Source organism: Petromyzon marinus, unplaced genomic scaffold (assembly GCF_048934315.1).
Source record: "Petromyzon marinus isolate PM22_M1 ecotype Great Lakes invasive population unplaced genomic scaffold, UKy_Petmar_22M1.pri1.0 PM_G_Scaffold_24, whole genome shotgun sequence".
NCBI classification, from domain to species: domain Eukaryota; kingdom Metazoa; phylum Chordata; class Hyperoartia; order Petromyzontiformes; family Petromyzontidae; genus Petromyzon; species Petromyzon marinus.
Window position 1 is genome coordinate 2,308,200 of NW_027422806.1, and position 18,346 is coordinate 2,326,545.

Genomic DNA, 18,346 nt, shown 5'->3' on the forward strand with positions numbered 1-18,346 from the left:
GTGGTGAAGTATGGTCAGTACACATTGACCAGAGTGGTGAAGTATGGTCAGTACACATTGACCAGGGTGGTGAAGTATGGTCAGTACACATTGACCAGAGTGGTGAAGTATGGTCAGTACACATTGACCAGGGTGGTGAAGTATGGTCAGGTCACATTGACCAGGGTGGTGAAGTATGGTCAGTACACATTGACCAGCGTGGTGAAGTATGGTCACTACACATTGACCAGCGTGGTGAAGTATGGTCAGGTCGCATTGACCAGCGTGGTGAAGTATGGTCAGTACACATTGACCAGAGTGGTGAAGCATGGTCAGTACACATTGACCAGCGTGGTGAAGTATGGTCAGGTCACATTGACCAGCGTGGTGAAGTATGGTCAGTACACATTGACCAGGGTGGTGAAGTATGGTCAGGTCACATTGACCAGCGTGGTGAAGAATGGTCAGTACACATTGACCAGGGTGGTGAAGTATGGTCAGTACACATTGACCAGAGTGGTGAAGTATGGTCAGTTCACATTGACCAGCGTGGTGAAGTATGGTCAGTACACATTGACCAGAGTGGTGAAGTATGGTCAGGTCACATTGACCAGCGTGGTGAAGTATGGTCAGGTCACATTGACCAGGGTGGTGAAGTATGGTCAGTACACATTGACCAGCGTGGTGAAGTATGGTCAGTTCACATTGACCAGCGTGGTGAAGTATGGTCAGTACACATTGACCAGGGTGGTGAAGTATGGTCAGTACACATTGACCAGCATGGTGAAGTATGGTCAGTCCGCATTGACCAGAGTGGTGAAGTATGGTCAGTACACATTGACCAGGGTGGTGAAGTATGGTCAGTACACATTGACCAGAGTGGTGAAGTATGGTCAGGTCACATTGACCAGGGTGGTGAAGTATGGTCAGTCCACATTGACCAGGGTGGTGAAGTATGGTCAGTACACATTGACCAGCGTGGTGAAGTATGGTCAGGTCACATTGACCAGCGTGAAGTATGGTCAGGTCACATTGACCAGGGTGGTGAAGTATGGTCAGTCCACATTGACCAGGGTGGTGAAGTATGGTCAGTACACATTGACCAGCGTGGTGAAGTATGGTCAGGTCACATTGACCAGGGTGGTGAAGTATGGTCAGTACACATTGACCAGCGTGGTGAAGTATGGTCAGGTCACGTTGACCAGAGTGGTGAAGTATGGTCAGTACACATTGACCAGCGTGGTGAAGTATGGTCAGTACACATTGACCAGGGTGGTGAAGTATGGTCAGTACACATTGACCAGCGTGGTGAAGTATGGTCAGTACACATTGACCAGGGTGGTGAAGTATCGTCAGTACACATTGACCAGGGTGGTGAAGTATGGTCAGTACACTTTGACCAGCGTGGTGAAGTATTGTCAGTACACATTGACCAGGGTGGTGAAGTATGGTCAGGTCACATTGACCAGCGTGGTGAAGTATGGTCAGTACACATTGACCAGCGTGGTGAAGTATGGTCAGTACACATTGACCAGCGTGGTGAAGTATGGTCAGGTCACATTGACCAGCGTGGTGAAGTATGGTCAGTACACATTGACCAGCGTGGTGAAGTATGGTCAGGTCACATTGACCAGCGTGGTGAAGTATGGTCAGTACACATTGACCAGCGTGGTGAAGTATGGTCAGTACACATTGACCAGAGTGGTGAAGTATGGTCAGTACACATTGACCAGGGTGGTGAAGTATGGTCAGTACACATTGACCAGAGTGGTGAAGTATGGTCAGTACACATTGACCAGGGTGGTGAAGTATGGTCAGGTCACATTGACCAGGGTGGTGAAGTATGGTCAGTACACATTGACCAGCGTGGTGAAGTATGGTCAGTACACATTGACCAGCGTGGTGAAGTATGGTCAGGTCGCATTGACCAGCGTGGTGAAGTATGGTCAGTACACATTGACCAGAGTGGTGAAGTATGGTCAGTACACATTGACCAGCGTGGTGAAGTATGGTCAGGTCACATTGACCAGCGTGGTGAAGTATGGTCAGTACACATTGACCAGAGTGGTGAAGTATGGTCAGGTCACTTTGACCAGGGTGGTGATGTATGGTCAGTACACATTGACCAGGGTGGTGAAGTATGGTCAGTACACATTGACCAGCGTGGTGAAGTATGGTCAGTACACATTGACCAGCGTGGTGAAGTATGGTCAGTACACATTGACCAGAGTGGTGAAGTATGGTCAGGTCACATTGACCAGCGTGGTGAAGTATGGTCAGTCCACATTGACCAGCGTGGTGAAGTATGGTCAGTACACATTGACCAGATTGGTGAAGTATGGTCAGTCCACATTGACCAGGGTGGTGAAGTATGGTCAGTACACATTGACCAGGGTGGTGAAGTATGGTCAGGTCACATTGACCAGCGTGGTGAAGAATGGTCAGTACACATTGACCAGGGTGGTGAAGTATGGTCAGTACACATTGACCAGAGTGGTGAAGTATGGTCAGTTCACATTGACCAGCGTGGTGAAGTATGGTCAGTACACATTGACCAGAGTGGTGAAGTATGGTCAGGTCACATTGACCAGCGTGGTGAAGTATGGTCAGGTCACATTGACCAGGGTGGTGAAGTATGGTCAGTACACATTGACCAGCGTGGTGAAGTATGGTCAGTTCACATTGACCAGCGTGGTGAAGTATGGTCAGTACACATTGACCAGGGTGGTGAAGTATGGTCAGTACACATTGACGAGCATGGTGAAGTATGGTCAGTCCGCATTGACCAGAGTGGTGAAGTATGGTCAGTACACATTGACCAGGGTGGTGAAGTATGGTCAGTACACATTGACCAGAGTGGTGAAGTATGGTCAGGTCACATTGACCAGGGTGGTGAAGTATGGTCAGGTCACATTGACCAGCGTGGTGAAGTATGGTCAGGTCACATTGACCAGCGTGAAGTATGGTCAGGTCACATTGACCAGTGTGGTGAAGTATGGTCAGTCCACATTGACCAGGGTGGTGAAGTATGGTCAGTACACATTGACCAGCGTGGTGAAGTATGGTCAGGTCACATTGACCAGGGTGGTGAAGTATGGTCAGTACACATTGACCAGGGTGGTGAAGTATGGTCAGTTCACATTGACCAGGGTGGTGAAGTATGGTCAGTACACATTGACCAGCGTGGTGAAGTATGGTCAGTACACATTGACCAGGGTGGTGAAGTATGGTCAGTACACATTGACCAGGGTGGTGAAGTATGGTCAGTACACATTGACCAGCGTGGTGAAGTATGGTCAGTACACATTGACCAGGGTGGTGAAGTATGGTCAGGTCACATTGACCAGCGTGGTGAAGTATGGTCAGTACACATTGACCAGCGTGGTGAAGTATGGTCAGTACACATTGACCAGCGTGGTGAAGTATGGTCAGGTCACATTGACCAGCGTGGTGAAGTATGGTCAGTACACATTGACCAGCGTGGTGAAGTATGGTCAGGTCACATTGACCAGCGTGGTGAAGTATGGTCAGTACACATTGACCAGAGTGGTGAAGTATGGTCAGGTCACTTTGACCAGGGTGGTGATGTATGGTCAGTACACATTGACCAGGGTGGTGAAGTATGGTCAGTACACATTGACCAGCGTGGTGAAGTATGGTCAGGTCACATTGACCAGAGTGGTGAAGTATGGTCAGTACACATTGACCAGCGTGGTGAAGTATGGTCAGTACACATTGACCAGGGTGGTGAAGTATGGTCAGTTCACATTGACCAGGGTGGTGAAGTATGGTCAGTACACATTGACCAGCGTGGTGAAGTATGGTCAGTACACATTGACCAGGGTGGTGAAGTATGGTCAGTACACATTGACCAGGGTGGTGAAGTATGGTCAGTACACATTGACCAGCGTGGTGAAGTATGGTCAGTACACATTGACCAGGGTGGTGAAGTATGGTCAGGTCACATTGACCAGCGTGGTGGAGTATGGTCAGTACACATTGACCAGCGTGGTGAAGTATGGTCAGTACACATTGACCAGCGTGGTGAAGTATGGTCAGGTCACATTGACCAGCGTGGTGAAGTATGGTCAGTACACATTGACCAGCGTGGTGAAGTATGGTCAGGTCACATTGACCAGCGTGGTGAAGTATGGTCAGTACACATTGACCAGCGTGGTGAAGTATGGTCAGTACACATTGACCAGAGTGGTGAAGTATGGTCAGTACACATTGACCAGGGTGGTGAAGTATGGTCAGTACACATTGACCAGAGTGGTGAAGTATGGTCAGTACACATTGACCAGGGTGGTGAAGTATGGTCAGGTCACATTGACCAGGGTGGTGAAGTATGGTCAGTACACATTGACCAGCGTGGTGAAGTATGGTCAGGTCACATTGACCAGCGTGGTGAAGTATGGTCAGTACACATTGACCAGAGTGGTGAAGTATGGTCAGGTCACTTTGACCAGGGTGGTGATGTATGGTCAGTACACATTGACCAGGGTGGTGAAGTATGGTCAGTACACATTGACCAGCGTGGTGAAGTATGGTCAGGTCACATTGACCAGAGTGGTGAAGTATGGTCAGTACACATTGACCAGCGTGGTGAAGTATGGTCAGTACACATTGACCAGGGTGGTGAAGTATGGTCAGTTCACATTGACCAGGGTGGTGAAGTATGGTCAGTACACATTGACCAGCGTGGTGAAGTATGGTCAGTACACATTGACCAGGGTGGTGAAGTATCGTCAGTACACATTGACCAGGGTGGTGAAGTATGGTCAGTACACATTGACCAGCGTGGTGAAGTATTGTCAGTACACATTGACCAGGGTGGTGAAGTATGGTCAGGTCACATTGACCAGCGTGGTGAAGTATGGTCAGTACACATTGACCAGCGTGGTGAAGTATGGTCAGTACACATTGACCAGCGTGGTGAAGTATGGTCAGGTCACATTGACCAGCGTGGTGAAGTATGGTCAGTACACATTGACCAGCGTGGTGAAGTATGGTCAGGTCACATTGACCAGCGTGGTGAAGTATGGTCAGTACACATTGACTAGCGTGGTGAAGTATGGTCAGTACACATTGACCAGAGTGGTGAAGTATGGTCAGTACACATTGACCAGGGTGGTGAAGTATGGTCAGTACACATTCACCAGAGTGGTGAAGTATGGTCAGTACACATTGACCAGGGTGGTGAAGTATGGTCAGGTCACATTGACCAGGGTGGTGAAGTATGGTCAGTACACATTGACCAGCGTGGTGAAGTATGGTCAGTACACATTGACCAGCGTGGTGAAGTATGGTCAGGTCGCATTGACCAGCGTGGTGAAGTATGGTCAGTACACATTGACCAGAGTGGTGAAGTATGGTCAGTACACATTGACCAGCGTGGTGAAGTATGGTCAGGTCACATTGACCAGCGTGGTGAAGTATGGTCAGTACACATTGACCAGAGTGGTGAAGTATGGTCAGGTCACTTTGACCAGGGTGGTGATGTATGGTCAGTACACATTGACCAGGGTGGTGAAGTATGGTCAGTACACATTGACCAGCGTGGTGAAGTATGGTCAGGTCACATTGACCAGAGTGGTGAAGTATGGTCAGTACACATTGACCAGCGTGGTGAAGTATGGTCATTACACATTGACCAGGGTGGTGAAGTATGGTCAGTACACATTGACCAGGGTGGTGAAGTATGGTCAGTACACATTGACCAGGGTGGTGAAGTATGGTCAGGTCACATTGACCAGCGTGGTGAAGTATGGTCAGTACACATTGACCAGCGTGGTGAAGTATGGTCAGTACACATTGACCAGAGTGGTGAAGTATGGTCAGGTCACATTGACCAGCGTGGTGAAGTATGGTCAGTCCACATTGACCAGCGTGGTGAAGTATGGTCAGTACACATTGACCAGATTGGTGAAGTATGGTCAGTCCACATTGACCAGGGTGGTGAAGTATGGTCAGTACACATTGACCAGGGTGGTGAAGTATGGTCAGGTCACATTGACCAGCGTGGTGAAGAATGGTCAGTACACATTGACCAGGGTGGTGAAGTATGGTCAGTACACATTGACCAGAGTGGTGAAGTATGGTCAGTTCACATTGACCAGCGTGGTGAAGTATGGTCAGTACACATTGACCAGAGTGGTGAAGTATGGTCAGGTCACATTGACCAGCGTGGTGAAGTATGGTCAGGTCACATTGACCAGGGTGGTGAAGTATGGTCAGTACACATTGACCAGCGTGGTGAAGTATGGTCAGTTCACATTGACCAGCGTGGTGAAGTATGGTCAGTACACATTGACCAGGGTGGTGAAGTATGGTCAATACACATTGACCAGCATGGTGAAGTATGGTCAGTCCGCATTGACCAGAGTGGTGAAGTATGGTCAGTACACATTGACCAGGGTGGTGAAGTATGGTCAGTACACATTGACCAGAGTGGTGAAGTATGGTCAGGTCACATTGACCAGGGTGGTGAAGTATGGTCAGGTCACATTGACCAGCGTGGTGAAGTATGGTCAGGTCACATTGACCAGCGTGAAGTATGGTCAGGTCACATTGACCAGGGTGGTGAAGTATGGTCAGTCCACATTGACCAGGGTGGTGAAGTATGGTCAGTACACATTGACCAGCGTGGTGAAGTATGGTCAGGTCACATTGACCAGGGTGGTGAAGTATGGTCAGTACACATTGACCAGGGTGGTGAAGTATGGTCAGTTCACATTGACCAGGGTGGTGAAGTATGGTCAGTACACATTGACCAGCGTGGTGAAGTATGGTCAGTACACATTGACCAGGGTGGTGAAGTATGGTCAGTACACATTGACCAGGGTGGTGAAGTATGGTCAGTACACATTGACCAGCGTGGTGAAGTATGGTCAGTACACATTGACCAGGGTGGTGAAGTATGGTCAGGTCACATTTACCAGCGTGGTGAAGTATGGTCAGTACACATTGACCAGCGTGGTGAAGTATGGTCAGTACACATTGACCAGCGTGGTGAAGTATGGTCAGGTCACATTGACCAGCGTGGTGAAGTATGGTCAGTACACATTGACCAGCGTGGTGAAGTATGGTCAGGTCACATTGACCAGCGTGGTGAAGTATGGTCAGTACACATTGACCAGAGTGGTGAAGTATGGTCAGGTCACTTTGACCAGGGTGGTGATGTATGGTCAGTACACATTGACCAGGGTGGTGAAGTATGGTCAGTACACATTGACCAGCGTGGTGAAGTATGGTCAGGTCACATTGACCAGAGTGGTGAAGTATGGTCAGTACACATTGACCAGCGTGGTGAAGTATGATCAGTACACATTGACCAGGGTGGTGAAGTATGGTCAGTTCACATTGACCAGGGTGGTGAAGTATGGTCAGTACACATTGACCAGCGTGGTGAAGTATGGTCAGTACACATTGACCAGGGTGGTGAAGTATGGTCAGTACACATTGACCAGGGTGGTGAAGTATGGTCAGTACACATTGACCAGCGTGGTGAAGTATGGTCAGTACACATTGACCAGGGTGGTGAAGTATGGTCAGGTCACATTGACCAGCGTGGTGAAGTATGGTCAGTACACATTGACCAGCGTGGTGAAGTATGGTCAGTACACATTGACCAGCGTGGTGAAGTATGGTCAGGTCACATTGACCAGCGTGGTGAAGTATGGTCAGTACACATTGACCAGCGTGGTGAAGTATGGTCAGGTCACATTGACCAGCGTGGTGAAGTATGGTCAGTACACATTGACCAGCGTGGTGAAGTATGGTCAGTTCACATTGACCAGGGTGGTGAAGTATGGTCAGTACACATTGACCAGGGTGGTGAAGTATGGTCAGTACACATTGACCAGAGTGGTGAAGTATGGTCAGTACACATTGACCAGGGTGGTGAAGTATGGTCAGGTCACATTGACCAGGGTGGTGAAGTATGGTCAGTACACATTGACCAGCGTGGTGAAGTATGGTCAGTACACATTGACCAGCGTGGTGAAGTATGGTCAGGTCGCATTGACCAGCGTGGTGAAGTATGGTCAGTACACATTGACCAGAGTGGTGAAGTATGGTCAGTACACATTGACCAGCGTGGTGAAGTATGGTCAGGTCACATTGACCAGCGTGGTGAAGTATGGTCAGTACACATTGACCAGAGTGGTGAAGTATGGTCAGGTCACTTTTACCAGGGTGGTGATGTATGGTCAGTACACATTGACCAGGGTGGTGAAGTATGGTCAGGTCACATTGACCAGAGTGGTGAAGTATGGTCAGTACACATTGACCAGCGTGGTGAAGTATGGTCATTACACATTGACCAGGGTGGTGAAGTATGGTCAGTACACATTGACCAAGGTGGTGAAGTATGGTCAGTACACATTGACCAGGGTGGTGAAGTATGGTCAGGTCACATTGACCAGCGTGGTGAAGTATGGTCAGTACACATTGACCAGCGTGGTGAAGTATGGTCAGTACACATTGACCAGAGTGGTGAAGTATGGTCAGGTCACATTGACCAGCGTGGTGAAGTATGGTCAGTCCACATTGACCAGAGTGGTGAAGTATGGTCAGTACACATTGACCAGATTGGTGAAGTATGGTCAGTCCACATTGACCAGGGTGGTGAAGTATGGTCAGTACACATTGACCAGGGTGGTGAAGTATGGTCAGGTCACATTGACCAGCGTGGTGAAGAATGGTCAGTACACATTGACCAGGGTGGTGAAGTATGGTCAGTACACATTGACCAGAGTGGTGAAGTATGGTCAGTTCACATTGACCAGCGTGGTGAAGTATGGTCAGTACACATTGACCAGAGTGGTGAAGTATGGTCAGGTCACATTGACCAGCGTGGTGAAGTATGGTCAGGTCACATTGACCAGGGTGGTGAAGTATGGTCAGTACACATTGACCAGCGTGGTGAAGTATGGTCAGTTCACATTGACCAGCGTGGTGAAGTATGGTCAGTACACATTGACCAGGGTGGTGAAGTATGGTCAGTACACATTGACCAGCATGGTGAAGTATGGTCAGTCCGCATTGACCAGAGTGGTGAAGTATGGTCAGTACACATTGACCAGGGTGGTGAAGTATGGTCAGTACACATTGACCAGAGTGGTGAAGTATGGTCAGGTCACATTGACCAGGGTGGTGAAGTATGGTCAGGTCACATTGACCAGCGTGGTGAAGTATGGTCAGGTCACATTGACCAGCGTGAAGTATGGTCAGGTCACATTGACCAGGGTGGTGAAGTATGGTCAGTCCACATTGACCAGGGTGGTGAAGTATGGTCAGTACACATTGACCAGCGTGGTGAAGTATGGTCAGGTCACATTGACCAGGGTGGTGAAGTATGGTCAGTACACATTGACCAGGGTGGTGAAGTATGGTCAGTTCACATTGACCAGGGTGGTGAAGTATGGTCAGTACACATTGACCAGCGTGGTGAAGTATGGTCAGTACACATTGACCAGGGTGGTGAAGTATGGTCAGTACACATTGACCAGGGTGGTGAAGTATGGTCAGTACACATTGACCAGCGTGGTGAAGTATGGTCAGTACACATTGACCAGGGTGGTGAAGTATGGTCAGGTCACATTGACCAGCGTGGTGAAGTATGGTCAGTACACATTGACCAGCGTGGTGAAGTATGGTCAGGTCACATTGACCAGCGTGGTGAAGTATGGTCAGTATACATTGACCAGCGTGGTGAAGTATGGTCAGGTCACATTGACCAGCGTGGTGAAGTATGGTCAGTACACATTGACCAGCGTGGTGAAGTATGGTCAGGTCACATTGACCAGAGTGGTGAAGTATGGTCAGGTCACATTGACCAGGGTGGTGAAGTATGGTCAGTACACATTGACCAGGGTGGTGAAGTATGGTCAGTACACATTGACCAGCGTGGTGAAGTATGGTCAGGTCACATTGACCAGAGTGGTGAAGTATGGTCAGTACACATTGACCAGCGTGGTGAAGTATGGTCAGTACACATTGACCAGGGTGGTGAAGTATGGTCAGTTCACATTGACCAGGGTGGTGAAGTATGGTCAGTACACATTGACCAGCGTGGTGAAGTATGGTCAGTACACATTGACCAGGGTGGTGAAGTATGGTCAGTAAACATTGACCAGGGTGGTGAAGTATGGTCAGTACACATTGACCAGCGTGGTGAAGTATGGTCAGTACACATTGACCAGGGTGGTGAAGTATGGTCAGGTCACATTGACCAGCGTGGTGAAGTATGGTCAGTACACATTGACCAGCGTGGTGAAGTATGGTCAGTACACATTGACCAGCGTGGTGAAGTATGGTCAGGTCACATTGACCAGCGTGGTGAAGTATGGTCAGTACACATTGACCAGCGTGGTGAAGTATGGTCAGGTCACATTGACCAGCGTGGTGAAGTATGGTCAGTACACATTGACCAGCGTGGTGAAGTATGGTCAGTACACATTGACCAGAGTGGTGAAGTATGGTCAGTACTCATTGACCAGGGTGGTGAAGTATGGTCAGTACACATTGACCAGAGTGGTGAAGTATGGTCAGTACACATTGACCAGGGTGGTGAAGTATGGTCAGGTCACATTGACCAGGGTGGTGAAGTATGGTCAGTACACATTGACCAGCGTGGTGAAGTATAGTCAGGTCACATTGACCAGCGTGGTGAAGTATGGTCAGTACACATTGACCAGAGTGGTGAAGTATGGTCAGTACACATTGACCAGCGTGGTGAAGTATGGTCAGGTCACATTGACCAGAGTGGTGAAGTATGGTCAGTACACATTGACCAGCGTGGTGAAGTATGGTCAGTACACATTGACCAGGGTGGTGAAGTATGGTCAGTTCACATTGACCAGGGTGGTGAAGTATGGTCAGTACACATTGACCAGCGTGGTGAAGTATGGTCAGTACACATTGACCAGGGTGGTGAAGTATCGTCAGTACACATTGACCAGGGTGGTGAAGTATGGTCAGTACACATTGACCAGCGTGGTGAAGTATTGTCAGTACACATTGACCAGGGTGGTGAAGTATGGTCAGGTCACATTGACCAGCGTGGTGAAGTATGGTCAGTACACATTGACCAGCGTGGTGAAGTATGGTCAGTACACATTGACCAGCGTGGTGAAGTATGGTCAGGTCACATTGACCAGCGTGGTGAAGTATGGTCAGTACACATTGACCAGCGTGGTGAAGTATGGTCAGGTCACATTGACCAGCGTGGTGAAGTATGGTCAGTACACATTGACCAGCGTGGTGAAGTATGGTCAGTACACATTGACCAGGGTGGTGAAGTATGGTCAGTACACATTGACCAGAGTGGTGAAGTATGGTCAGTACACATTGACCAGGGTGGTGAAGTATGGTCAGGTCACATTGACCAGGGTGGTGAAGTATGGTCAGTACACATTGACCAGCGTGGTGAAGTATGGTCAGTACACATTGACCAGCGTGGTGAAGTATGGTCAGGTCGCATTGACCAGCGTGGTGAAGTATGGTCAGTACACATTGACCAGAGTGGTGAAGTATGGTCAGTACACATTGACCAGCGTGGTGAAGTATGGTCAGGTCACATTGACCAGCGTGGTGAAGTATGGTCAGTACACATTGACCAGAGTGGTGAAGTATGGTCAGGTCACTTTGACCAGGGTGGTGATGTATGGTCAGTACACATTGACCAGGGTGGTGAAGTATGGTCAGTACACATTGACCAGCGTGGTGAAGTATGGTCAGGTCACATTGACCAGAGTGGTGAAGTATGGTCAGTACACATTGACCAGCGTGGTGAAGTATGGTCATTACACATTGACCAGGGTGGTGAAGTATGGTCAGTACACATTGACCAGGGTGGTGAAGTATGGTCAGGTCACATTGACCAGCGTGGTGAAGTATGGTCAGTACACATTGACCAGCGTGGTGAAGTATGGTCAGTACACATTGACCAGAGTGGTGAAGTATGGTCAGGTCACATTGACCAGCGTGGTGAAGTATGGTCAGTCCACATTGACCAGCGTGGTGAAGTATGGTCAGTACACATTGACCAGATTGGTGAAGTATGGTCAGTCCACATTGACGAGGGTGGTGAAGTATGGTCAGTACACATTGACCAGGGTGGTGAAGTATGGTCAGGTCACATTGACCAGCGTGGTGAAGAATGGTCAGTACACATTGACCAGGGTGGTGAAGTATGGTCAGTACACATTGACCAGAGTGGTGAAGTATGGTCAGTTCACATTGACCAGCGTGGTGAAGTATGGTCAGTACACATTGACCAGAGTGGTGAAGTATGGTCAGGTCACATTGACCAGCGTGGTGAAGTATGGTCAGGTCACATTGACCAGGGTGGTGAAGTATGGTCAGTACACATTGACCAGCGTGGTGAAGTATGGTCAGTTCACATTGACCAGCGTGGTGAAGTATGGTCAGTACACATTGACCAGGGTGGTGAAGTATGGTCAGTACACATTGACCAGCATGGTGAAGTATGGTCAGTCCGCATTGACCAGAGTGGTGAAGTATGGTCAGTACACATTGACCAGGGTGGTGAAGTATGGTCAGTACACATTGACCAGAGTGGTGAAGTATGGTCAGGTCACATTGACCAGGGTGGTGAAGTATGGTCAGGTCACATTGACCAGCGTTGTGAAGTATGGTCAGGTCACATTGACCAGCGTGAAGTATGGTCAGGTCACATTGACCAGGGTGGTGAAGTATGGTCAGTCCACATTGACCAGGGTGGTGAAGTATGGTCAGTACACATTGACCAGCGTGGTGAAGTATGGTCAGGTCACATTGACCAGGGTGGTGAAGTATGGTCAGTACACATTGACCAGGGTGGTGAAGTATGGTCAGTTCACATTGACCAGGGTGGTGAAGTATGGTCAGTTCACATTGACCAGCGTGGTGAAGTATGGTCAGTACACATTGACCAGGGTGGTGAAGTATGGTCAGTACACATTGACCAGGGTGGTGAAGTATGGTCAGTACACATTGACCAGGGTGGTGAAGTATGGTCAGTACACATTGACCAGCGTGGTGAAGTATGGTCAGTACACATTGACCAGGGTGGTGAAGTATGGTCAGGTCACATTTACCAGCGTGGTGAAGTATGGTCAGTACACATTGACCAGCGTGGTGAAGTATGGTCAGTACACATTGACCAGCGTGGTGAAGTATGGTCAGGTCACATTGACCAGCGTGGTGAAGTATGGTCAGTACACATTGACCAGCGTGGTGAAGTATGGTCAGGTCACATTGACCAGCGTGGTGAAGTATGGTCAGTACACATTGACCAGAGTGGTGAAGTATGGTCAGGTCACTTTGACCAGGGTGGTGATGTATGGTCAGTACACATTGACCAGGGTGGTGAAGTATGGTCAGTACACATTGACCAGCGTGGTGAAGTATGGTCAGGTCACATTGACCAGAGTGGTGAAGTATGGTCAGTACACATTGACCAGCGTGGTGAAGTATGGTCAGTACACATTGACCAGGGTGGTGAAGTATGGTCAGTTCACATTGACCAGGGTGGTGAAGTATGGTCAGTACACATTGACCAGCGTGGTGAAGTATGGTCAGTACACATTGACCAGGGTGGTGAAGTATGGTCAGTACACATTGACCAGCGTGGTGAAGTATGGTCAGTACACATTGACCAGGGTGGTGAAGTATGGTCAGGTCACATTGACCAGCGTGGTGAAGTATGGTCAGTACACATTGACCAGCGTGGTGAAGTATGGTCAGTACACATTGACCAGCGTGGTGAAGTATGGTCAGGTCACATTGACCAGCGTGGTGAAGTATGGTCAGTACACATTGACCAGCGTGGTGAAGTATGGTCAGGTCACATTGACCAGCGTGGTGAAGTATGGTCAGTACACATTGACCAGAGTGGTGAAGTATGGTCAGTACACATTGACCAGGGTGGTGAAGTATGGTCAGTACACATTGACCAGAGTGGTGAAGTATGGTCAGTACACATTGACCAGGGTGGTGAAGTATGGTCAGGTCACATTGACCAGGGTGGTGAAGTATGGTCAGTACACATTGACCAGCGTGGTGAAGTATGGTCAGTACACATTGACCAGCGTGGTGAAGTATGGTCAGGTCGCATTGACCAGCGTGGTGAAGTATGGTCAGTACACATTGACCAGAGTGGTGAAGTATGGTCAGTACACATTGACCAGCGTGGTGAAGTATGGTCAGGTCACATTGACCAGCGTGGTGAAGTATGGTCAGTACACATTGACCAGAGTGGTGAAGTATGGTCAGGTCACTTTTACCAGGGTGGTGATGTATGGTCAGTACACATTGACCAGGGTGGTGAAGTATGGTCAGGTCACATTGACCAGAGTGGTGAAGTATGGTCAGTACACATTGACCAGCGTGGTGAAGTATGGTCATTACACATTGACCAGGGTGGTGAAGTATGGTCAGTACACATTGACCAAGGTGGTGAAGTATGGTCAGTACACATTGACCAGGGTGGTGAAGTATGGTCAGGTCACATTGACCAGCGTGGTGAAGTATGGTCAGTACACATTGACCAGCGTGGTGAAGTATGGTCAGTACACATTGACCAGAGTGGTGAAGTATGGTCAGGTCACATTGACCAGCGTGGTGAAGTATGGTCAGTCCACATTGACCAGAGTGGTGAAGTATGGTCAGTACACATTGACCAGATTGGTGAAGTATGGTCAGTCCACATTGACCAGGGTGGTGAAGTATGGTCAGTACACATTGACCAGGGTGGTGAAGTATGGTCAGGTCACATTGACCAGCGTGGTGAAGAATGGTCAGTACACATTGACCAGGGTGGTGAAGTATGGTCAGTACACATTGACCAGAGTGGTGAAGTATGGTCAGTTCACATTGACCAGCGTGGTGAAGTATGGTCAGTACACATTGACCAGAGTGGTGAAGTATGGTCAGGTCACATTGACCAGCGTGGTGAAGTATGGTCAGGTCACATTGACCAGGGTGGTGAAGTATGGTCAGTACACATTGACCAGCGTGGTGAAGTATGGTCAGTTCACATTGACCAGCGTGGTGAAGTATGGTCAGTACACATTGACCAGGGTGGTGAAGTATGGTCAGTACACATTGACCAGCATGGTGAAGTATGGTCAGTCCGCATTGACCAGAGTGGTGAAGTATGGTCAGTACACATTGACCAGGGTGGTGAAGTATGGTCAGTACACATTGACCAGAGTGGTGAAGTATGGTCAGGTCACATTGACCAGGGTGGTGAAGTATGGTCAGGTCACATTGACCAGCGTGGTGAAGTATGGTCAGGTCACATTGACCAGCGTGAAGTATGGTCAGGTCACATTGACCAGGGTGGTGAAGTATGGTCAGTCCACATTGACCAGGGTGGTGAAGTATGGTCAGTACACATTGACCAGCGTGGTGAAGTATGGTCAGGTCACATTGACCAGGGTGGTGAAGTATGGTCAGTACACATTGACCAGGGTGGTGAAGTATGGTCAGTTCACATTGACCAGGGTGGTGAAGTATGGTCAGTACACATTGACCAGCGTGGTGAAGTATGGTCAGTACACATTGACCAGGGTGGTGAAGTATGGTCAGTACACATTGACCAGGGTGGTGAAGTATGGTCAGTACACATTGACCAGCGTGGTGAAGTATGGTCAGTACACATTGACCAGGGTGGTGAAGTATGGTCAGGTCACATTGACCAGCGTGGTGAAGTATGGTCAGTACACATTGACCAGCGTGGTGAAGTATGGTCAGGTCACATTGACCAGCGTGGTGAAGTATGGTCAGTACACATTGACCAGCGTGGTGAAGTATGGTCAGGTCACATTGACCAGCGTGGTGAAGTATGGTCAGTACACATTCACCAGCGTGGTGAAGTATGGTCAGGTCACATTGACCAGAGTGGTGAAGTATGGTCAGGTCACATTGACCAGGGTGGTGAAGTATGGTCAGTACACATTGACCAGAGTGGTGAAGTATGGTCAGTACACATTGACCAGGGTGGTGAAGTATGGTCAGGTCACATTGACCAGAGTGGTGAAGTATGGTCAGTACACATTGACCAGCGTGGTGAAGTATGGTCAGTACACATTGACCAGGGTGGTGAAGTATGGTCAGTACACATTGACCAGAGTGGTGAAGTATGGTCAGTACACATTGACCAGCGTGGTGAAGTATGGTCAGGTCGCATTGACCAGCGTGGTGAAGTATGGTCAATACACATTGACCAGAGTGGTGAAGTATGGTCAGTACACATTGACCAGCGTGGTGAAGTATGGTCAGGTCACATTGACCAGCGTGGTGAAGTATGGTCAGTACACATTGACCAGAGTGGTGAAGTATGGTCAGGTCACTTTGACCAGGGTGGTGATGTATGGTCAGTACACATTGACCAGGGTGGTGAAGTATGGTCAGTACACATTGACCAGCGTGGTGAAGTATGGTCAGGTCACATTGACCAGAGTGGTGAAGTATGGTCAGTACACATTGACCAGCGTGGTGAAGTATGGTCATTACACATTGACCAGGGTGGTGAAGTATGGTCAGTACACATTGACCAGGGTGGTGAAGTATGGTCAGTACACATTGACCAGGGTGGTGAAGTATGGTCAGGTCACATTGACCAGCGTGGTGAAGTATGGTCAGTACACATTGACCAGCGTGGTGAAGTATGGTCAGTTCACATTGACCAGCGTGGTGAAGTATGGTCAGTACACATTGACCAGGGTGGTGAAGTATGGTCAGTACACATTGACCAGCATGGTGAAGTATGGTCAGTCCGCATTGACCAGAGTGGTGAAGTATGGTCAGTACACATTGACCAGGGTGGTGAAGTATGGTCAGTACACATTGACCAGAGTGGTGAAGTATGGTCAGGTCACATTGACCAGGGTGGTGAAGTATGGTCAGGTCACATTGACCAGCATGGTGAAGTATGGTCAGTACACATTGACCAGCGTGGTGAAGTATGGTCAGTACACATTGACCAGGGTGGTGAAGTATGGTCAGTCCACATCGACCAGCGTGGTGGAGTATGGTCAGTACACATTGACCAGGGTGGTGAAGTATGGTCAGTACACATTGACCAGCATGGTGAAGTATGGTCAGGTCACATTGACCAGGGTGGTGAAGTATGGTCAGTACACATTGACCAGAGTGGTGAAGTATGGTCAGTACACATTGACCAGCGTGGTGAAGTATGGTCAGTACACATTGACCAGCGTGGTGAAGTATGGTCAGTACACATTGACCAGGGTGGTGAAGTATGGTCAGTACACATTGACCAGCGTGGTGAAGTATGGTCAGTACACATTGACCAGGGTGGTGAAGTATGGTCAGTACACATTGACCAGGGTGGTGAAGTATGGTCAGTACACATTGACCAGCGTGGTGAAGTATGGTCAGGTCGCATTGACCAGCGTGAAGTATGGTCAGTACACATTGACCAGAGTGGTGAAGTATGGTCAGTACACATTGACCAGCGTGGTGAAGTATGGTCAGGTCACATTGACCAGGGTGGTGAAGTATGGTCAGTACACATTGACCAGCGTGGTGAAGTATGGTCAGTCCACATTGACCAGCGTGGTGAAGTATGGTCAGTACACATTGACCAGGGTGGTGAAGTATGGTCAGTACACATTGACCAGAGTGGTGAAGTATGGTCAAGCAAATCCCTCCTCAACTTCTCACCGGGAGATGAGCATGATGTTTTGTGTTTCTCATTCGTGATGGGACTTTGTAGTATGAACGTTGAGATGTATAAGGGGCACCGAGGGGTGATCAATAAGTTCTGAATCAATCATTGGTTTTGTCGGTAAAGTCACGTGTGTAGAAATACAATAAAATTATATTAAAACAAAAAAACACAATCACGACGTTTCGATCACAACGCAAGCGATCTTCATCAGGTGTCAAGAACAATTCACGGAGTTAAATACAGCAAAAAGATGAGAGACGAGAATTCAATAAACCTGAAACAACATTATGTGAAGCACATCCAGTCAGGCCAACGACACAGCTAGACACTTCCTGGCGGACCACGAATTTCAGAAGAGTGTTACATTTCGTGTTCAACCTTTGGATTGCACGTACCACCTGATGAAGATCGCTTGCGTTGTGATCGAAACGTCGTGATTGTTTTGAGTTAAAGCTTTCGTGACTGCAGTAATTCATATTCTTACCTCATTTGGTAAAGTCACATTGAAGGGAAACAATATTGTTTATATATTTTATATATATTTATTGTTTCCCTTCAACGTGACTTTACCAAAAGAGCTAAGAATGTCGTGATTGTTTTTTTTGTTTTTATATAATTTTATTGTATTTCTACATACGTGACTTTACCGAAAAAACCAATGAG

General features: G+C 48.4%; 1 protein-coding gene across 1 annotated transcript in view; it reads left to right on the forward strand.

Annotated features, from left to right (window-relative positions):
* Nucleotides 1-17,686, forward strand: part of LOC142913317 (synaptonemal complex protein 1-like) — a 69,248-nt gene extending 51,562 nt beyond the window's left edge. The window contains exon 6 of the mRNA XM_076060850.1: nucleotides 17,683-17,686. Within this exon, the coding sequence (XP_075916965.1) occupies nucleotides 17,683-17,686 (4 nt within the window). The remainder of the gene's footprint in view (nucleotides 1-17,682) is intronic.
* Nucleotides 17,687-18,346: the final 660 nt, after the last annotated feature.